Source organism: Coregonus lavaretus (assembly GCF_964263955.1).
Source record: "Coregonus lavaretus genome assembly, chromosome: 25".
Taxonomy (NCBI): domain Eukaryota; kingdom Metazoa; phylum Chordata; class Actinopteri; order Salmoniformes; family Salmonidae; genus Coregonus; species Coregonus lavaretus.
The window spans coordinates 748,992-772,661 of NC_140012.1; the positions used below are offsets into that span (position 1 = coordinate 748,992).

Here is a 23,670-nt window from a genome sequence, read left to right on the forward strand (position 1 = left end):
TACTAAAAGAGCAATTTTTCAAAAACCTGTAAGTAGGTAGAACTGGGGTCTTCACAGATAGAAAAGAGTAGAAGCTCTGAACCTATAACCTGTACTGAACACAAAATATGGTCTATAGTTGGCATGTAGGTTTCTCACTCATGGGTGGCACAAATTGGGATATGGGGAGGGGAAAGGGTGGGGTATGAGCAAATTAAATATTAGCATATCAATACAGTGTGTAGTATAGTATTCACAGTATACTACAGTTTACTACAACATTATATAGTAAGCACTAGACGATCAACGGATACTAATATGGAGTATAGTATCCTACAGAATACTACTAATTCTATAGTAAGCACTACACGATCCAGGGAGTATAGTATTCTACAGTATACTATAAAACTCTACAGTAAGTACTACACATGATCAAGGGATACTAGTGTGGAGTACAGTATTCTACAGAATACTATATCATTATTTTTCTTGAATACTTTCCTGGTCTTTGGAAATAGTTTTCCACAGATAGCATTAGGATATAGTTGTTTTGGAAAATGAGCACACAACTTCGCTGTTTTCATGATATTCACGCTAAGTACAGAATATGAGTGCACAGGTAACCACAAATCCCCAAAACACTGAACCCGGATTAAAGGGATAGTTTTCGGGGTTTTCGGGGGACTCACCCGAGAACTGGGCACAGCAGGCAGCTCCTGGCATGGGTTTGCACTGACTAGGCGAGGCCTTGGTGGAGCAGTACACAGCCAAGTCCATCATCACACTCTGCAGTCTCTCCACATTCACTGGACCACACACAGACACAAAATAGTGTTAATACCGTAAACACAGATCATTTGTGGGTGAGTCTGGTGTAATTGTACACCTATAAGAATTGACATGGATTTCTGTACACACAGAGAGTGAGAGACAAAGAGAAAGACAGAGACCTCACCTGGGCTGGGGTTGAGCAGGTAGAATAGACTGGGGCTGATCACGGCTGCTATGCAAGGCTGGAAGGTCTCATTGCGAGGTAGCTCCACCGTCCTCCAGTCCAGAGGGAATGTGTCTGCTGAGGTAGAAGACAAAAATAATCGACGTATGTGGTTTCTTGTCCAACAAATGCTGTTTTCTTTGTAAATATATAATTCCTCTGATTAGCACTACTAGCGTTAGCATTGATTGACTGATGAGGTTTCCTTGACTGATGTCCTTGAAAATAAAATGATTTACACCTCCACCCCACACATTTGCATATACATATATATATATATATATATATATATATATATATATACACACACACACACATACACAGTGGGGAGAACAAGTATTTGATACACTGCTGATTTTGCAGGTTTTCCTACTTACAAAGCATGTAGAGGTCTGTAATGTTTTATCATAGGTACACTTCAACTGTGAGAGACGGAATCTAAAACAAAAATCCAGAAAATCACATTGTATGATTTTTAAGTAATTAATTTGCATTTTATTGCATGACATAAGTATTTGATACATCAGAAAAGCAGAACTTAATATTTGGTACAGAAACCTTTGTTTGCAATTACAGAGATCATACGTTTCCTGTAGGTCTTGAACAAGTTTGCACACACTGCAGTAGGGATTTTGGCCCACTCCTCCATACAGACCTTCTCCAGATCCTTCAGGTTTCGGGGCTGTCGCTGGGCAATACGGACTTTCAGCTCCCTCCAAAGATTTTCTATTGGGTTCAGGTCTGGAGACTGGCTAGGCCACTCCAGGACCTTGAGATGCTTCTTACGGAGCCACTCCTTAGTTGCCCTGGCTGTGTGTTTCGGGTCGTTGTCATGCTGGAAGACCCAGCCACGACCCATCTTCAATGCTCTTACTGAGGGAAGGAGGTTGTTGGCCAAGATCTCGCGATACATGGCCTCATCCATCCTCCCCTCAATACGGTGCAGTCGTCCTGTCCCCTTTGCAGAAAAGCATCCCCAAAGAATGATGTTTCCACCTCCATGCTTCACGGTTGGGATGGTGTTCTCTGGGTTGTACTCATCCTTCTTCTTCCTCCAAACACGGCGAGTGGAGTTTAGACAAAAAAGCTCTATTTTTGTCTCATCAGACCACATGACCTTCTCCCATTCCTCCTCTGGATCATCCAGATGGTCATTGGCAAACTTCAGACGGGCCTGGACATGCGCTGGCTTGAGAAGGGGGACCTTGCGTGCGCTGCAGGATTTTAATCCATGACGGCGTAGTGTGTTACTAATGGTTTTCTTTGAGACTGTGGTCCCAGCTCTCTTCAGGTCATTGACCAGGTCCTGCCGTGTAGTTCTGGGCTGATCCCTCACCTTCCTCATGATCACTGATGCCCCACGAGGTGAGATCTTGCATGGAGCCCCAGACCGAGGGTGATTGACCGTCATCTTAAACTTCTTCAATTTTCTAATAATTGCGCCAACAGTTGTTGCCTTCTCACCAAGCTGCTTGCCTATTGTCCTGTAGCCCATCCCAGCCTTGTGCAGGTCTACAATTTTATCCCTGATGTCCTTACACAGCTCTCTGGTCTTGGCCATTGTGGAGAGGTTGGAGTCTGTTTGATTGAGTGTGTGGACAGGTGTCTTTTATACAGGTAACGAGTTCAAACAGGTGCAGTTAATACAGGTAATGAGTGGAGAACAGGAGGGCTTCTTAAAGAAAAACTAACAGGTCTGTGAGAGCCGGAATTCTTACTGGTTGGTAGGTGATCAAATACTTATGTCATGCAATAAAATGCAAATTAATTACTTAAAAATCATACAATGTGATTTTCTGGATTTTTGTTTTAGATTCCGTCTCTCACAGTTGAAGTGTACACACATGCTTTGTAAGTAGGAAAACCTGCAAAATCGGCAGTGTATCAAATACTTGTTCTCCCCACAGTATGTATGTATGTATGTATGTATGTATATATATATATGTGCCCATCTCAGTGAACTAATCCATTGCGGAGGCCTAGATTAAAAGCCCATTTATGCTTGATCTGAAAATGTGGTCGGAGGCTCCATATGGAGGGTGTGACGCAATTGTGGAGCCTCCAGAGGCATGCAGAGGCCAAATCAAGCTTGGTACCGCATCGCCATTCGCCTCCCAAATTTTGTATCAATGCGTAGGGCTCTGTATAACTCCGCATTGACATGATTGGTTGACAGTAGGTGGGGGCGGTACATCCTGTAGAAAACACAAACTCACTTACATTTACATTACATTTACATCATTTAGCAGACGCTCTTATCCAGAGCGACTTACATTATTATTTATTTTTTTCATACCCCCTGTGGGAATCGAACCCACAACCCTGGCGTTGCAAACGCCATGCTCTATCAACTGAGCTACATCCCTGCCGGCCATTCCCTCCCCTACCCTGGACGACGCTGGGCCAATTGCGCGTCGCCCCATGGGTCTCCCGGTCACGGCCGGCTACGACAGAGCCTGGATTCGAACCAGGATCTCTAGTGGCACAGCTAGCACTGCGATGCAGTGCCTTAGACCACTGCGCCACTCAGGAGACACTCTGTAAACAATGTATCCTCTCCGACAATGATAACGGGTAATAATATTGAATGCATTAACAGAAATTACGGTAACCAAAGTAACAAACATTGTAGATTAGAAATTATAGGAATTAACGGTAAATGTACTACTGGTGATATATGTAATGGGGAATTGATACACACTAACAATCAAACGCGAACAATTCACACAATGAAGTTATGAAACAATGAATGTGCACAAATTGTCGGGAAAGTGCATTCTGGAGAGAGAAGTACATTGTGCATCTGGGCACATGGTCAATCCGACATCTGCATTGGCCACTCAGGAGACACTTCCTTGATAACAGCTCTGCAGTGCTCCACAAAGCGCAATAAATATGAATGCCCTGACTTCTGCTGAGGCCGTATCACCGTAAATGCTGCATGGCCAATGCAGATGTCGGATTGACCATGTGCCCAGATGCACAATGTACTTCTCTCTCCAGAATGCACTTTCCCGACAATTTGTGCACATTCATTGTTTCATAACTTCATTGTGTGAATTGTTCGCGTTTGATTGTTAGTGTGTATCAATTCCCCATTACATATATCACCAGTAGTACATTTACCGTTAATTCCTATAATTTCTAATCTACAATGTTTGTTACTTTGGTTACCGTAATTTCTGTTAATGCATTCAATATTATTACCCGTTATCATTGTCGGAGAGGATACATTGTTTACAGAGTGCACAACCTATGCTACACTTGTGAGAAACAAGTTATGGTTTATTTCATTCCATTTACGAGTTGTCAATTGAGTCATTGTCTTTTGTTTGGACTGCTCCTGTCAATGTTGCGTTAGGACGCGCATGCATAGATGCAGGCATATAGGCTACCTGGCCTGCGCGTAAATGTAGGAATATACAGTGCCTTCGGAAAGCATTCAGACCGGCTTGGTTTTTGCTCTGACATGCACTGTCAACTGTGGGACTTTATATAGACAGGTGTGTGCCTTTTCAAATCATGTCCAATCAATTGAAATTACCACAGGTGGACTCCAATCAAGTTGTAGAAACATCTCAAGGATGATCAATGGAAACAGGATGCACCTGAGCTCAATTTCGAGTCTCATAGCAAAGGGTCTGAATACATTTTTACATATTTGTTTTTACATTTTAGTCATTTAGCAGACGCTGTTATCCAGAGCGACTTACAGTTAGTGAGTGTGTACATTTATTTTTAATTTTTCATACTGGCCCCCCGTGGGAATCAAACCCACAACCCTGGCGTTGCAAACGCCATGCTCTACCAACTGAGCTACATCCCTGCAGGCCATCCCCTCCCCTACCCTGTACGACGCTGGGCTAAATTGTGCGCCGCCCCATGGGTCTCCCGGTCGCGTCCGGCTACGACAGAGCCTGGATTCGAACCAGGATCTCTAGTGGCACTGCGCCACTCGGAGGGAATTACGTAAATAAGGTATTTCCGTTTTTTATTTTTAATACATTTGTAAAAATTTCTAAAAACCTATTTTCGCTTTGTCATTAGGGGGTATTGTGTAAATTGCTGAGGATTTTCATTTATTTAATCAATTTTAGAATAAAGCTGTAATGTAACAAAATACTTTCTGAAGGCACTGTAAATGTGCCCATTTGGGGATCTGATTGTATTTCTGATTCACTTAATGCACCACCACTAATGACCAGTGGAGCTTCTCAAAGTAAGGTTTTCTTCACCTCAAGCAGCAAGCAAACAATGTCTGTTTTTACATCCATTGAGAATAACAATAGTTTCTCAATGTATTAGACATTTTTTTCAAGGTCTCCCCCTTTCGACAACCACTCCGCGTGAAAGGGAAAAATGTCATGCTCTGATCCAGTGGAAACTATATAAAATAGGCCTACCTGATTACTTCTTATCAGTGCTTGACTAAGGTTCCGGTACTCATTTTGGGTGCTGGAAGTGTTTATATTTAGGTGCAGGAGCTCCACAATACTTTTGAGCTAATATTCTATAAGAGGAACAGGAGCTCAAGCATTAGAAAGTTTGAGGAGCTGGTACTCAACTCCAGTGAGCTCCTGCCCAAGTCAAGCACTGCTTCTTATCCCTTGCGCAAATAGCCTACAACTGTGTCTGTCCTGAGCGCGCTGGTGCTGGAACCTCTGAGCGTCCAGAATATTTTATACAATGTTTCAAGTTCGCTAGCGCAAGCTTCAAGCCGGACCCAATTTAATAGTTGATATGTTTCAAGTTCGTTGCAGACAGGCCCATGTGTAGCCAATGTGCACATATTAGACAGTGAACTTGCAAAGTCGACTCAGACTGGTCTGTGCACTTGGTTATAACAGGCGATTAAATTAAAAAATGTGTTGCTTTGCGTGCTGCTCCAATGTAATAAATGTACAAATCTAACAGAAAACTCATCAGGGTCTGGATCTGCATCCCCGCTCGCCATCATGGCTAAATTATATTTTAAAAACTGATGGAGGAATAGACACGCAAGAAGATCGGACAGAGAGAAGCAGTTGAGTTGAGGGAGGGGATGCGGCTGGCTGATTACAGCTGCCACACCTGATATGCGCATGAAAGTGAAGTGGATATTATTGGACCTATGCATACAAGAGACTAGTGGATGTTGCTTACATTCAACTGAATTTATAATCAAAACTGACTTTATAAACATTTTATAACAGGCGCCAGCAGGTTCTTTAGAACTGTAGGGCTGAAAATGTTGATAGTATCATATGAAACGGTACTACAGTATTCTAGAATGTTGGTATCATAAGTATCATGAGGTTTTGGTACCATGATATTACCATGGTACTGTGCAACATTAGTTAAATGTAACTTAAGTTTGATTTTAGTTGAGTGATGATGTAATGATCAAACAGTACAGAGAATTGTAGGAAACTCACAGGTTTGCTGTTCAACGTCAGATAGAAAGTTTATTATATTGGACTCCGCTTGTCTTGTTGGAGTTATGAAGTGCAACTTTAGTCGGATGTCCTGTCGCAAATTCATTAATTAATTCAAGCTTTGCTAACATCCTGTTTCTGGTTGTTGTGGTCTATCATAAAATGCAGTCAGTGTTAAAACGAGAGAAAATCCTGTGTAGCTCAGTTGGTAGAGTATGGCGTTTGCAACGCCAGGGTTGTGGGTTCGATTCCCACAGGGGGCCAGTATGAAAAAATAAAAATAAATAAACATGTATGCACTCACTAACTGTAAGTCGCTCTGGATAAGAGCGTCTGCTAAATGACTAAAATGTAAATGTAAAATAAATCATGATTCTGCAACTTTTTGGGGGTCTTTCTGTTGTGATGGAACTCATATTGAATTATTAAGTTTTAGGCTATTATTTGGGGAAAGAAATATGATGGTGCATCTAGTGATGACAGCTCTTTAAAAGTATTCATTTTGGTCACACTAATTGGATAGTCCGGATTGTCCATCTGTAGATGCTCTACAGATTGTCATACTATCAACAAACTATCTGTAGATCAGCAACTTCTTGCTAAGGTTACGGTTAGGTTTAGAATATGGGTTACCGTAAGGGTTAAGATTAGGTTAGTCCATCTATAGATGGACTATCCAAATAAAGTGTTACCATCTAATAAGTCAACTCTTTAGGCTAACAGTGATCATTTCATCTTGAATAACAGTGAAGTAGAGGAAGATGTCATACACTAAGTTTGTATCTAACCTGTTGGGATAGTGGTGAGAAGTTTGAAAGAAAAGCAGAAAGGCATGACATTTTAGCGTGAGCTAACTTTTTGTCAAACCTTTTGGGAAAGTGGTACAAATTTCAGTTGTTTATAAAAAGTTATAAGAAATGTCGTTGATGAAGTTAGTAAAACAGCTTTATCGATATGTTTTTTTCCCTTCTGATTTCAGATTTGAATAGCAGAGAAGTAGAGGAAAATTTCATACGCTCTTAACTTTTTGTCTAAGTTGTTGGAAAAGTGGTCAAAATAGCTGATGTGTCAAAAGTGACATTGTTATAGTGAATAGAATGTTGGGAGTGATGTCACAATGGGACCTTTAGAATGCTGAGGAAATCCAATGAAAGTGGATGGAGGGAAAAAAGGACAAAAAGCTTAATTGTTTAAAAAGTCTAAAAGACATAAGAAAAGTTGTATGTAAGCAACTTAATCCAGACCAGTCTACACGTTTTAAAGTTTGAATGGCGTTTCAAGCTTAAATGGTGTAAGAGGAGTAGCGTGCTAAAGAATAATAACTAGATGGTAACTTTAAATGAAATAAAATGTGGGTCTTGCTTTAACTCTTTAAAAAAGTATTTTTGTGGTAGTGGAAGAAGTTTAAAATGTTTCACTTAAGCGAAGCAGTTAAATAGTCAAAGTAAAATTTAGTAAAATAGTTGGTTTGATTACTTTGATAGTCTATCACTGCTTTGATAGTCTTATCCAATCTGTATCAACCTCATTAGTTTGGATTGTGTGGCAGGTAGATCACACGTCATCAGACTACACTCAAGACTACTACACTTTTAAACACTCTCCTACTAGAATACCACAGTATGCAAACAGTAATAACAGAAGACAAGGAGACCATTGCATCCAAGCCCACCATTGGATCCCAGCTCATCATTGGATCTAAACCCATCAATGGGGGAACACTTTTCCAAACCCAGCACCACGTCTCACAGCTGCTGTGACAGTGGCAAAACGTTAGCTTTGAAAGCTGACATGCAGAGCCATGTGACTCTCGACAAGAAGAGACCCAGCGGATTCCACTTCAGCAAAAAACGCTACAATTCCGTCTGTAAACTGAAGGCCCATATCCGACTCTGTCACAGTTGGATACCCTGCACCTGCTTTGTTTGTGGCAAAACCTTAAAATACGAAATATATATCTGTCCATGCACATTAGGATTCACACAGGATAATTTAGCTGTGGTGACTGTGTGAAATAATTTTTTAAGAATAACCTAACCAGGCATAAACTAATTCAAACAGAAAATAAACAATTTAGCTGTGGTGACTGTGGGTAAAGCTTCAGACATAACACACTAAACAATCATATACTGATTCTATTGCTGACAGATAAGTGCTTTTTGAGGTCGGTACTTGCAAAGTGTAATCTGAGCTAAGAAGAATACATGAAATGCCTTCATGCACATAACAAATCCAGTGTGAACGTAATGAAGCGTGATCCAAAGGATTGCTGGGTTAACGGATATAATCCACAGTTGCTAAGGGCCTGGAACGCCAACATGGACATTCAATACGTCCTTAATCCGTAGTGTTGCATTATGTACAAGCTGTCCTACATATCCAAGGTTGAATACGAAATGAGTGACTACCTGAAAAGAGTCAAAGATATGGATCACACCAACATGTAAGACCGCGATGAAATTAAGCAGGTTATGCAGGCGTACACCAAAAACGGAGACCTCAGCGCCCAAGAGGCTGTCGGCTGCACGTGTGGTTTCAAGATGAGGTTGTGTTCACAAATTGTTATTTTCATACAAACCGATGACAATGGTTTGAAAATGAGTCTTCCTATGAGGTTTGTGGAGAAAAAACACCAGATTCAGAAGATGTTTGGATGTCTGGTTTACAAGACAAATACAAAGCCAGGCCAGAAACACTTGAATTTGAAAATAAGTGTATGGCAGAGTTTGCTTCACTGTACAGGCTGGTGAACACTAGGCAGAGGAATGGTAAAAATGTCATGCCCTTTCTAAACGACATGGGATACCTTCAAAAGCGGAAAAGAGCAGGGAGGTTTTCCAACGCCTCGCAAAGGGCACCTATTGGTAGATGGGTAAAAAAAAAGCAGACATTCAATATCCCTTTGAGCAAGGGGAAGTTATTAATTACATTTTGGATGGTGTATCAATACACCCAGTCACCACAAAGATACAGGCATCCTTCCTAACTCACCGCTCAGGGATTCCCCATGAGGCCAATGGTGAATTTAAAACAGTTACAGAGTTTAATGGCTGTGATAGGAGAAAACGGAGGATGGATCAACAACATTGTAGTTACTCCACAATACTAACCTAATTGACAGTGTGAAGAGGAAGCCTGTGCAAAATATTACAAAACATGCATCCGGTTTGTAACAAGGCACTAAAGCAATACTGCAAAAAATGTGGCAAAGCAAATCACTTTTTGTCCTGTATACAAAAGTGTTATGTTTGGGGCAAATCCATTATAAAACATTACCGAGTACCACTCTCTAAATTTTCAAGAATAGTGTTGGCTGCATAATTTTAAATCGGTATGCTTGTAATCGTTAGCGACTGGGGAATTGTTCAGGATAAAAAAAGAAACAGAATGGAGCTAAGCACAGGCAAAACCCTAGAGGAAAACCTTGTTCAGTCAGCTTTCTACCAGACACTGGGAGATGAATTCACCTTTCAGCAGGACAATAACCTAAAACACAAGGCCAAATCTACAGTGGAGTTGCTTACCAAGAAGACAGTGAATTGGCCGAGTTACAGTTTTGACTTAAATCTGCTTGAAGATCTATGGCAACACCTGAAAATGGTTGTCTAGCAATTCTCAACAACCAATTTGACTTAGCTTGAATCATTTTTTAAATAATAAAATGGGCAAATGTTGCATAATCCAGGAGTGGAAAGCTCTTCGAGATTTAGCCAGAAAGACTCACAGCTGTAATCGCTGCCAAAGGTTTTTCTAACATGTATTGACTCAGGGGGTTGAATACTTATTTAATCAAGATAGTTTATTATTATTTTCTTTTAGAAATGTTAGAATTGTGTAGATCGTTGACAATTTTTTTTTTATTAAATCAATTTTAATCCAACTTCGTAACAACAAAATGTGGAAAAAGTAAATGGGTGTGACTACTTTCTGAAGGCACTGTAAGTAAGTGTTGAGGTTGTGCAGAACATGTACCAAAATCTCAATCAAACCCAAGCGTTGATATTCTACACTGTCCACGACTGGTGCAAAAGGCTTGTGTGCGGCCAACATCCTGATCAATTCTTCTACTTCGTCACAGGCGGTGCTGGTACTGGAAAATCACACCTTATGAAATGCATCTATACAGAGGCTTCAAAGACACTATCCAAACTCCCCCGTGTACGGGAAGAGAGTGACGTGTCAATGCCCACTGTGATATTAACCGCAAGAATGGGCTTCTATCTGCGAAAGGGTCTACCCCAAATGCATCTCCATAAGCATACAATAACGACATTTCAAGAAATGTCATAGACTCTACTGTCAGCCTTCACAGAATGTTTTCCAATGCATCACATTTATGTTCCAAATGTAAACAGGATACTGGCACCTTCATGCACGTTTGTTGGTACTGTAGCAGAATCCAGTCTTAATGGGATGATATTCATTTACGCATCCAGAAGATCTTGGGTAGACAATTTGCTTTTTCACTGAATTTATATTTGCACTACTTTGATTGTAACGTTGTGTTTGACCCTGACTCAGAACGTCTGTTCAATACCCTTGTTTACTTAGCCAAAAAAATGCATATTGTTATTAAGGTCCACACCTGAAGTACCATCTGCGAGAATGTGGCTTTCTCAAGCTCCTGCTATTCTACCCCTAGATAACCTTACCTTTGACTTACACCAGAAGTCTGATACATTTTGGAAAATCTGGTCTCCATTGTGGTCCTATGTAGAAAACCTCCCATAAACGCCCCATGTTATAATTGTGACGTTTGTATATATTTTTCCTCTCCATTTTATGACTGCCTTTTTGTATAATGTTTTGCTGTATACTTATTCCTTTTATTGTACTTAATCGGTGTGGTGCACCTAGTTTGGTTGTCTATGTAACCTCTGTTAAAAGAAAATAACATTCTAATAAAAAGATAATACCAAAAAAATTAATGTGTCAAGTGCAATGTCTGTTTGTTCCTCATTACACACCACAGACCAACAAATATTATTTACATCAACAACATAGGAATCACTACAAAACTTATTGCATTACACTATATTAGGCCCAGCCTTTGGAACTTTGGTTTTCCTAGATATGGCTACTATATTGTGATCACTACATCCGATGGATCTGGATACTGCATTAGTAAAGATGTGATCAATACATGTTGATGATTTCATTCCTGTGCTGTTTGTAACTACCCTGGTAGGTTGACTGATAACCTGAACCAGGTTACAGGCACTGGTTACAGTTTGAAGCGTTTTCTTGAGTGGGCAGCTTGATGAAAGCCAGTCAATATTTAGAATCCCCCAGAGAATATACCTCTGTTGATATCACATACATTATCAAGCATTTCACACGTTATCCAGATACGGACTGTTAGCACTTTGTGGTCTATAGCAGCTAACCACCAGCATGGGCTTTAGGTGAGGCAGATGAACCTGTAGCCATATTACTTCAACAGTATTTAACATGAGATCCTCTCTAATATTTACAGGAATGTGGTTCTGAATATAAAAACAGCAACACCTCCACCTCTGGCATTTCTGTATTTTCTGCAAATGTTCTGACCTTGTATTGCTACCACTGTATCCAAGGTATTGTCTAAGTGAGATTCAGAGATAGTCAGATGTTACTAGTAAATTATTAATTTCATGAACCTTGTTTCATAAGCTACATATGTTAACGTGGGCTATTTTGAGCACTTTTCTGGGATGGTTGCTTGTTTTCAGTGCTTTACCGGGAAGCTTAGCAGAAGTAGATATTCTCATGTTATTTATGTTAGTGCAGGGTGAGCTGCACACAGTGGACTTCCTAGTAGGGCACACCGCCACAGTTCTAACAGCATAAATCTGGTTCATAGGCATATGATTGCTGCGTACAATAGCTGTAGGATCAGCTGAGGCATTCAGGGCAGTTAGAGGGACATAAATTAGGTTACTTTCATTGTGTCTACCAATGCCCTTGCTATAATGTACATTTGCTAAAGCATTATGATGACTCAGCAACATAATGGTAGGGATTAACTGAGCTGGACTTGGGTCATTGATAAGTCATTGTCTCAACGCAGCCTTATAATGCTGTGAAAGGATCCAAGAACCCAAATGATTTGGGTGGATCCCATCCTCCTTAAAAAACGTGTTTTGTTTCCAAAAGGTATCGAAATTGTCAACAAAAGTTACACCCATTGAGCTGCAATAATCACGTAGCCAGTTGTGAAGAGAAATAATCCTGCTAAATCGTTCAATGCCACGATTCAGAGAGGGCACAGGGCCAGATATGATGGGTCTTTTATTATTGTCTAGCAGAGTCAATCAGCTCTTTGAAATCCAGTTTCAACTGTTCAGAGCTGCCCTTCATAATGTCATTAAAACCCACATGGACTACGATAGAATCGATGTCCATGTCCTGGCGTAGTACAGTGGTTCTTCCTTTAAAAGTTGTGTTGTACTGCAGCACAGCTTGTGGGCTGCCGCAAAATTCTATAGCACGTTATTTAAGTGTCAGCCATTGTTGTCATTAATGCTAGTTCGTGCTAGTTTGTCCACCAGAGTGCATCTTTGAGAAGCTAAGTTTTTAAAATGACATGAAGCTGTAGGCCTAAGAGTCAAAGGGAGCCTTGAATAGAACAGACTATACAGTGGGGAAAAAAAGTATTTAGTCAGCCACCAATTGTGCAAGTTCTCCCACTTAAAAAGATGTGAGAGGCCTGTAATTTTCATCATAGGTACACGTCAACTATGACAGACAAAATGAGGAAAAAAATTCCAGAAAATCACATTGTAGGATTTTTAATGAATTTATTTGCAAATTATGGTGGAAAATAAGTATTTGGTCAATAACAAAAGTTTCTCAATATTTTGTTATATACCCTTTATTGGCAATGACACAGGTCAAATGTTTTCTGTAAGTCACACACTGTTGCTGGTATTTTGGCCCATTCCTCCATGCAGATCTCCTCTAGAGCAGTGATGTTTTGGGGCTGTCGCTGGGCAACACGGACTTTCAACTCCCTCCAAAGATTTTCTATGGGGTTGAGATCTGGAGACTGGCTAGGCCACTCCAGGACCTTGAAATGCTTCTTACGAAGCCACTCCTTCGTTGCCCGGGCGGTGTGTTTGGGATCAATGTCATGCTGAAAGACCCAGCCACGTTTCATCTTCAATGCCCTTGCTGATGGAAGGAGGTTTTCACTCAAAATCTCACGATACATGGCCCCATTCATTCTTTCCTTTACACGGATCAGTCGTCCTGGTCCCTTTGCAGAAAAACAGTCCCAAAGCATGATGTTTCCACCCCCATGCTTCACAGTAGGTATGGTGTTCTTTGGATGCAACTCAGCATTCTTTGTCCTCCAAACACGACGAGTTGAGTTTTTACCAAAAAGTTATATTTTGGTTTCATCTGACCATATGACATTCTCCCAATCCTCTTCTGGATCATCCAAATGCACTCTAGCAAACTTCAGATGGGCCTGGACATGTACTGGCTTAAGCAGGGGGACACGTCTTGTACTGCAGGATTTGAGTCCCTGGCGGCGTAGTGTGTTACTGATGGTAGGCTTTGTTACTTTGGTCCCAGCTCTCTGCAGGTCATTCACTAGGTCCCCCCGTGTGGTTCTGTGATTTTTGCTCACCGTTCTTGTGATCATTTTGACCCCACGGGGTGAGATCTTGCGTGGAGCCCCAGATCGGGGGAGATTATCAGTGGTCTTTTATGTCTTCCATTTCCTAATAATTGCTCCCACAGTTGATTTCTTCAAACCAAGCTGCTTACCTATTGCAGATTCAGTCTTCCCAGCCTGGTGCAGGTCTACAATTTTGTTTCTGGTGTCCTTTGACAGCTCTTTGGTCTTGGCCATAGTGGAGTTTGGAGTGTGACTGTTTGAGGTTGTGGACAGGTGTCTTTTATACTGATAACAAGTTCAAACAGGTGCCATTAATACAGGTAACGAGTGGAGGACAGAGGAGCCTCTTAAAGAAGAAGTTACAGGTCTGTGAGAGCCAGAAATCTTGCTTGTTTGTAGGTGACCAAATACTTATTTTCCACCATAATTTGCAAATAAATTCATTAAAAATCCTACAATGTGATTTTCTGGATTTTTTTTTCTCAATTTGTCTGTCATAGTTGACGTGTACCTATGATGAAAATTACAGGCCTCTCTCATATTTTTAAGTGGGAGAACTTGCACAATTGGTGGCTGACTAAATACTTTTTTTCCCCACTGTATGGGATAGATTTTTAGAAATGTAGCTTAATTTGATTAATATTATGGTGTTTCTATTCCTAGAAAAACGAAAATGCATTTCTTACTGTAGCTGTTTTAGCGTAACTTACTTATTGGCATAAAGGCCTACTTCAATATACAGTACATCAATCAATCATTCATTCATTTGTGCATGTCATCACACAGCATACAAGTCATCCATGTCTTTAAATACAGTCAAGCATTTTAGTTATAAAACTTAATAACAAAAGGGAGCCTTGAATAATTTAACAATCAATAAACCGCAACATGTCAACAAAAGCGATTTAATTCATGAATGCATTTGACTGTTTTCAATATTGGGGAAGTGCAACTAAAATGTAGCTGAGATGTACAGTAGTTGAAATAAACATCTGCGAGTCTTTATTATTTTATTAACGAAAGCATAAAGATGTTGATGAACAAATACTGTACAGTATATGCTTTATCCGACATTTTGAGGTTGCATGAGGTTTGGAGTTAGAAATGTAAAACTTTAGAGTACTGAAGCATCGAATAGCTGCTAATAGCCCTTCATGGAAATGTTGTTCGCAGAGTTCACAACCTGCTACACTTGTGAAAAACAAGTGTTTGAAAACATGTTTTCAAAATGCCTCGAGCTGTAAATAAAAACACAGCATATAGATTATTGAATTATTATTTTTTTATATCCCTGCAAATGAAAACGGTCTGATCTCCGCGAAAGCCAACCGAACTGAGAAATACATTTCGTTTTTATACTAACAAATAGTTGCCATGGTGAATAATCCAATAATAATTGGTATGACACGGCTCGCGGAATTCATTAAAGAGGCGGCTTCTAAATGAAAATACTGGCAGATCAATAAAATGTACTCGTAGATCTAATAAAATGTAAAGGATTCTAAATTATTATCTAAAGTGTTTTTATACAATTATAATGCAGGGTTAATAATACATTTGTAGGGGTTGATGCATTTTTCGTTTGGCAAATCTGGTCTGTGATATTGAGTTAGAAATGTAGTAATTTTCTATTTTGGGGGGGGGGGGAATAATAGCCTACTGTCCGTAGTCATAAAAACAATTAGGCTAAATAAATTGATATTATTTTGTTTGGTAACGGATCGGCTCTCGGAACTCATTAAGAGGCGGCTTCTAACTTCAATATAATCATTTGAAGGATAAACCCATAGGTTTTAGTAAATTAAATTAGATTACCAGGTTCATTTTTCATTAGGTTATAATAATCCATGCCTTCTGGGAATGTTAAAAAATCCTAAAGTTATGGGTGGAGTTAGACATTTTGCTGTCAGAAGTATTAAAATCAACCAATGTCAGCCTTTAAATGCTTTATTATCCGAATGTTTAAAGTGCGTGTGGTCGACGGAGAGAAACAAAATGGTGCAGTTTGAGGCAATGTGGCAGAGAGTGATGCGGGCGCTGGAGATGTGAGCATGTGGGTCTGGGCAGGTGTGATGTAGTTGTCGTTTGTATGTGTATGTTTTGTATTGTCTAAAAAGATAAAATTCGTACCAAAAAAAATGAAAAGCTTGCAACACGCATCTAATTATTAATTATGAATATAATTTATTTGATTTATTTCGTTTACATTCTTCATTGTAACCACAATGTCAAAAATAATTGAACACACACGAGCAGATTAATAAAGAAATTTTTTGACCAAGTTAAAGACTATCAGAAAGAATGTTGGTACTTATTTATTTTGATCCAAAGACATGAATGAGTGAGTCACTCAGCTTTATGCTGACAAATCCTCGCTGGACTCTCATTCCGTTTTATTTTTCATACTGGCCCCCCGTGGGAATCAAACCCACAACCCTGGCGTTGCAAACGCCATGCTCTACCAACTGAGCTACATCCCTGCCGGCCATTCCCTCCCCTACCCTGGACGACGCTGGGCCAATTGTGCGCAGCCCCATGGGTCGTATTGTATTTACCGAAGTTCTCTCTCAACTCCAGGACCACCGGCAGCAAACCATTTTTTTGCATGATGCAGGACTCTAGTGCCAGGGAATTGAGACTCTCGGACTGAAAACGCCTCCATTAATTTACGAAAAGATAGTCAATTTGTGCCACAGTTTAGACTAACGATAGATCAGCGTTCCAACTCCCCCTTGTGATAGTGTGGTGCAATGACAGAATGACGCAATTTACCACAATCTGCACCATCTACCACAAACGGTCGCGGCATAAGCTTGAAACTTTTAAAGGAAGAACCACTCGGGAGGAGCTTAGTAATGTAATTTACTCGAGCTCCGGGACAGGACATTGTTTTTGCACCAGGAACAGTCATTTCTTACCATGGAGCTGCCCAAAATCACGGCTTGCAAGAAGGACAAGAAAATCCGCCCACTCCCACGCTTCACAGAACGGTGCAGGCCTCCGACAGATGGAGAAGCCCCGATCCAGAGCAGGAACGGAAGGTTGCCGACGTTGACTTCGAAATCGTAGTAGTAGGCACTGCGGCCGCAGACACAAGCACCCCCAGTGACAAAGGTGCAGGAAGATCAGGCTCCAGGACGGCAAAACTATTCATTGGTAGTATCCGCTCCGGGCCTCTCGTTGGGAGTGTAGACTGCTTTGTGGTAAGCTGCAGTCTTCGGCTTCCACGACTTGTGACATGTGACCATCGTTGATTGCCATGCTCCTCTTGCTGTGCTCCTTTGACTCCGCTATCAGATGGGGGAGGAGAGGCAGGAGATGGCTCCCCTGGTGAACGAACTCCAGGCAACACCGGCCAGTCGGATAACGACAAACGACAAGACGGAGATGCATCCAACATGCGCAAACGCCGTCCAGCCACCGGTGTAGAAAAGGTAAACATTTCACTCTGTGTTTTCCCCAGTTTCTTACGTAGGCTGGCTACCTGCGTGATCAAGGAAGCCACCTCAAGCCTATAATCCTCGGCAAGCAAACAATTGCCGGATTGGAACTCTGAGTGATCCAGTTTGTACCGAAACAAAGCATTGTAGATACAGCTTCTACAGCGCTGGATCCGTTCATTTACTTCTCCAGACAGAGGGCTCAATTGGAAAACTCATCTGGGACTAACTTCGTTAGCTTGATGGCTAACTTTAGCAATTTAGCGGCTCTTTAAAGCAGACTTCAACCTGTCAGTTAAGCGGGATTCCAGGACAAGAAATAGCGGTCCTAGCTGTTAAAAGCTAACCGCGTCGCAGAATGCATGCAAAAACAAGTTTGGTATTTATGTTTAACAAAAATTGGTTATGTTTTAGTTAAAATAACAAACCAAGTGTTTCCGGTATACAATGTTCAGCTGTGCACTCTGATGACGTCAGGACCAAAATAGAAAGGGTTAAGCAGTGTTAAAAAAAAAATCTAGAAAGTTAAGTTTGGGCAGTCTGCACATTTGAGAGTTGGTTTCGTATTAATGGGAAATTTCAAAATTGTTCTACTTCATATTGATTATCTCCAGCACCACCCCAACATCAACATACACTATATATACAAAGGTATGTGGACACCCCTTCAAATTAGTGGATTCGGCTATTTCAGCCACACCCGTTGCGGACAGGTATAAAATCGAGCACACAGCCATGCAATCTCCATACACAAACATTGGCATTAGAATGGCCTTACTTTAGAGCTCAGTGACTTTCAACGTGGCACCATCAAAGGATGCCACCTTACCAACAAGTCAAATTTCTGCCCTGCTAGAGCTGCCCCAGTCAACTGTAAGTGCTGTTATTGTGAAGTGGAAAGGTCAAGGAGCAACAACGGTTCAGCCGCGAAATGGTAGGCCACACAAGCTCACAGAACGGGATTGCCGAGTGCTGAAGCACGTAAAAATCGTCTGTCCTCGGTTGCAACACTCACTATCGAGTTCCAAACTGCCTCTAGAAGTAACGTCAGCACAATAACTGTTCGTCGGGAGCTTCATGAAATGGTTTTCCATAGCTGAGCAGCTGCACACAAGCCTAAGATCACCAAGCGCAATGCCAAGCATCGGCTGGAGTGGTGTAAAGCTCGCCGCCATTGGACTCTGGAGCAGTGGAAACGCATTCTCTGAAGTGATGAATCACGCTTCACCATCTGGAAGTCCGACGTATGAATCTGGGTTTGGCGGATGCCAGGAGAACGCTACCTGCCAAATGCACAGTGCCAACTGTAAAGTTTGGTGGAGGAGGAATAATCGTCTGGGGCTGTTTTTCATGGTTCGGGCTAGGCCCCTTAGTTTCAGTGAAGGGAAATCTTTAAACGCTACAGCATACAATGACATTCTAGAAAATTCTGTGCTTCCATCTTTGTGGCAACAGTTTGGGGAAGGCCCTTTCCTGTTTCAGCATGACAATGCCCCCGTGCACAAAGCGAGAGCCATACAGAAATGGTTTGTCGAGATCGGTGTGGAAGAACTTGACTGGCCTGCACAGAGCCCTGACCTAAACTCCATCAAACACCTTTGGGATGAATTGGAACTCCGACTGCGAGCCAGTCCTAATCGCCTAACATCAGTGCCCGACCTCACTAATTCTCGTGGCTGAATGGAACTCCCCACAGCAATGTCATAGCAGCAAAGGGGGGACCAACTCCATATCAATGCCCATGATTTTGGAATGTTTGATGAGCGGGTGTCTACATACTTTTGTCTACATACCATGTAGTGTGTGTGAAAATGGCGCATTTCTATGTTTTGGAAACTGGAGATTAATATTTAGTTGAACATTTTTGAAAAGTCAATTTATTAGCTTAAATCGTTTAAGCTCTAGAGTGGGCGGAAGAAATCAAATAATATGAGTATGTAAGAAAACGCAGTAAGAACTCTACCCCTACCTCTTTTCCTGGGCTTGCATAGGATCTCATCCGGGATGCAAGGATTGTATTGTGGTGGCTGGAGAACATGAGGGCGCAGGGAAAGGAGTAGGTCTCAGGTGTAGGATTTCTGACGGCACTCGGCTTGGTAGATGGTACGGGAGCATAGGTTCAGTCAGCAGGTCTCAACCACATCATTATGGAGGAAGACGTTGTGCGTTAAGTTTGTATTCCATACAGAGTTAGTTAAGGGAGAGCAGGGAGGACCAATTTAAACACTGCTAAGAAGTTAGAGCGAACAAAAACATTGTACTTTTTCATACCAAGAGTTGCTGTCTGAAACGGTCTTCCTTGGGAGAAGTTTCCAGGTTAAATAAATTAACTGGATGTGAAGGAAATCAAAACGTTTAAAAAATGTTTTGTAAAGTTATTTAGCCCATGATAATTTAACATGATTTCTATATTTATTTTGCCATCACCTCACCACTGTTTCAGTATAAATTATAGCTAAATGATTCCTTATCAAACCACATTTACTGAATCATGATTTACTTGTATTGATGGCAGGTGTGTTGGAATTTAAGTTGATATTTCTAAGTTGCACTTGAATATTGTATGACAGCACGAGTACAGACAAACACAAACAGGAGAAATTTGCTAAACATTAATTAACATGAATTGTTCTTGTAAAAGTGTGCGGCACTGCCAATGTGACTGAAATCAATAGGTTCAGCACTGTCATGTAAGCTCACGCTGAAATAAAATATAGAGATGCGTTTTATCTGAAGGCAAGACATGGACAGACAGATAAGCTGTGACATCGCAGCCAAACTTGTGCTGTTGACCGAAAGTTATTTTATTACATAAGCTACGTTTCCATGCACTTGTAGACAGATTTCCAAACGAATTATACCAAACTGGCTTGTTGCGGACAACAAGCTGTGCGTAATGACGTAGTGCACATAAAAAGCCCTTTCATTAATAAAAAAATAAAAGGCTTGTGTCTCAATTTCAACTCTGTTGATGGTTTTGCCACAAACAGTTGCGATAAACAGCACATTTGCCCACTCTGGTCTTAGGACATGCGCTCATGCCAACAGCTCACAGATACAGTGCAGACAGAGGGTACATTATAAAATTAATTTGTAGGCTATTTGTGACTTGTTTCATGAAACTAGGCGTATGTCGCACATCACTACTTCACAAGAGCAGCATTTTAACGTAAATATAATTGTTTTAATCAAAATGCGTTGTTTTGGCAGAAATGCCTTCTGGTACATGTGAACTTTCATGTGCCTTAATAACAAACTTGTATTCCATCCATAAATACTGATAAAATTGTTAAATTACGAGCCTAGTTGGTTTAGCCATGGACAAAGACAGGAACTTTCCCACTAGCCATGATTGGCTGAGATAATGTATTGGCTGGACATGCCAAGAGATGAGTTTGGATTGGTCTGTCATGTAACACGCTTCTGTCTATAACGTGAACTGTTCAGTTTGTGTTCTTTTTTTAATTTATTTTTTTGTCATTTAGCAGACGCTCTTATCCAGAGCAACTTACAGTTAGTGAGTGCATACATTTTCATACTGGTGTTGACAGTCCTTTCTACCACGCCGTTTTTGAAAGATATACACTACCATTTAAAAGTTTGGGGTCACTTAGAAATGTCCTTGTTTTCGAAAGAAAAGCAATTTTTTTGTCCATTAAAATAACATCAAATTGATCAGAGATACAGTGTAGACATTGTTAATGTTGTAAATGGCTATTGTAGCTGGAAACGGCTGATTTTGAATGGAATATCTACATAGGCGTACAGAGGCCCATTATCAGCAACCATCAGTCCAGTGTTCCAATGGCACGTTGTGTTTGCTAATCCAAGTTTATCATTTTAAAAGGCTAATTGATCATTAGAAAACCCTTTTGCAATTATGTTAGCACAGCTGAAAACTGTTGTGCTGATTAAAGAGGTAATAAATCTGGCCTTCTTGAGACTAGTTGAGTATCTGAAGCATCAGCAATAATGGGTTCGATTACAGGCTCAAAATGGCCAGAAACAAATAACTTTCTTCTGAAACTCGTCAGTCTATTCTTGAGAAATGAAGGCTATTCCATGCGAAAATATCCAAGAAACTGAAGATCTCGTACAACGCTGTGTACTACTCCCTTCACAGAACAGCGCAAACTGGCTCTAACCAGAATAGAAAGAGGAGTGGGAGGCCCCGGTGCACAACTGAGCAAGAGGACAAATACATTAGAGTGTCTAGTTTGAGAAACAGACGCCTCTCACAGGTCCGCAACTGGCAGCATCATTAAATAGTAACCGCATAACACCAGTCTCAACGTCAATAGTGAAGAGGCGACTCCAGGATGCTGACCTTTTAGGCAGAGTCGCAAAGAAAAAGCCATATCTCAGACTGGCCAATAAAAAGAAAAGATGGGCAAAAGAACAGACAAGTGTTATGGACAGACGAATCGAAGTTTGAGGTGTTCGGATCACAAACATTTGAGAGTTGCAGACCAAATGAAAAGATGCTGGAGGAGTGCTTGATGCCATCTGTCAAGCATGGTGGAGGCAATGTGATGGTTGTGGTGAATTATTATTAATGAACTGTAGAGTTTAATGGACTATGAGGTAGAACTGGGTTAATCAAGAGTATAGAGATTTCTTTGTTACTGGGCCAGGAATTGAATTGGGTCATTTCACTGTGTGTGTGGGGTTTGTGTATGTTTCAAGGATTTAGGGCCTTGTCATGGTTAAACTAAACATGAGTGTGTGTGCAACACAGGAGAGTGAGTGATTGGTTGGAGTACTATGTGCATAATAAAAGTCGAGTTTAGTCGCCCTCAGAGACAAAGGAAGTGGGCGGAGCAATACAAGAGCGGGAAAACTGAAGAGGGGACTATAAAGGATGGAGGGAGAGCGTAAGGGGGTGAGCCATTCTGCAGAATGGTATCGGCTTTGTTGAAACTTTAATAAAGTAATTTCTTGGTGCAACAAAAACTCTGTAAGACCTTATTTGTAATAAAGTATAGTGGTTATTTTCCACAACATGGTCTGGGGGTGCTTTGGTGGTGGTAAAGTGGGAGATTTGTACAGGGTAAAAGGGATCTTGAAGAAGGAAGGCTATCACTCCATTTTGCAACACCATACCCTGTGGATGGCGCTTGATTGGAGACAATTTCCTCCTACAACAGGACAATGACCCAACGTACAGCTCCAAACTATGCAATAACTATTTAGGGAAGAAGCAGTCAGCTGTTATTCTGTCTATAATGGAGTGGCCAGCACAGTCACTGCATCTCGACCCTATTGAGCTGTTGTGGGAACAGCTTGACCGTATGGTATGTAAGAAGTGCCCATCAAGCCAATCCAACTTGTGTGAGGTGCTTCAGGAAACATGGGGTGAAATCTCTTCAGATTACCTCAACAAATTGACAACTAGAATGCCTAAGGTCTGCAAAGCTGTAATTGCTTCAAATGGAGGATTCTTTGACGAAAGCAAAGTTTGAAGGACACTATTACTTATATTAAAAATCATTATTTCTAACCTTGTAAATGACTACATTTCCTATGCATTTTGCTATATTTCCTATTCAAACTAATTTCATGTATGTTTTCATGGAAAACAAGGACATTTCTAAGTCACCCCAAACTTTTGAACGGTAGTGTATATGAAAGATATATAACGTTAGTCATCAAGAATTACAAAGGTTTTGCTACTTTTCTCAACAACATTGATACCCTGAATTTAGCACACACTCTCAACAGATCAGTATGAAAAAGTCATGAGCTACTTTCTCCACACGCCACAGTCAGTGTGAACCAAAGTGACTTGACACAAAGCTGGCCAAACAAGATGTAGCTACAAACAAAACTGAGTTAAATGGTTCCAGTCTGCCATGAAGCGTTCATCCATGTATACGGGTAAGAGTCTAGTCACATTTTCCAGATATACGTTTCAAATTTAGTCAGAAAGTCTTTTTTATTGCAAGTTTAAAGCATACCGTTAGTTAGCTAGCAAATGTTAGCTTGCTGGCTCGCTTGCTAACGTCACGTGTATGATCTGTGTAGTAATATTATTCGAATCAGCAAGCCATTTGCATTGCTAGTTATAGCCTAATGTTAGCTAGTTAACATTGAACCTAGTTTGTTAGCTTTAGCTACCTGCAGATTCATACTACAGCTATGACACTGTTTGTATTAGCAGTAGTATGAGTTGGGGTTATGCAGGTTCATTGTTTAGCTAGCTAGCTACATGTCTAAACAAAAGAATCCAATTCGGCC

The 23,670-nt window shown here is 40.8% G+C and overlaps 1 protein-coding gene across 1 annotated transcript in view; it reads right to left on the bottom strand.

The window, feature by feature from the left end:
- The window catches only part of tdrd1 (tudor domain containing 1), a gene marked incomplete at both ends in the record, with an annotated part of 123,204 nt that overhangs the window by 21,829 nt on the left and 77,705 nt on the right, over positions 1-23,670 (bottom strand). Inside the window, 2 exons of the mRNA XM_084141431.1 lie at positions 669-785; positions 935-1,051. Coding sequence (XP_083997557.1) covers positions 669-785; positions 935-1,051 — 234 coding nt within the window. The remainder of the gene's footprint in view (positions 1-668; positions 786-934; positions 1,052-23,670) is intronic.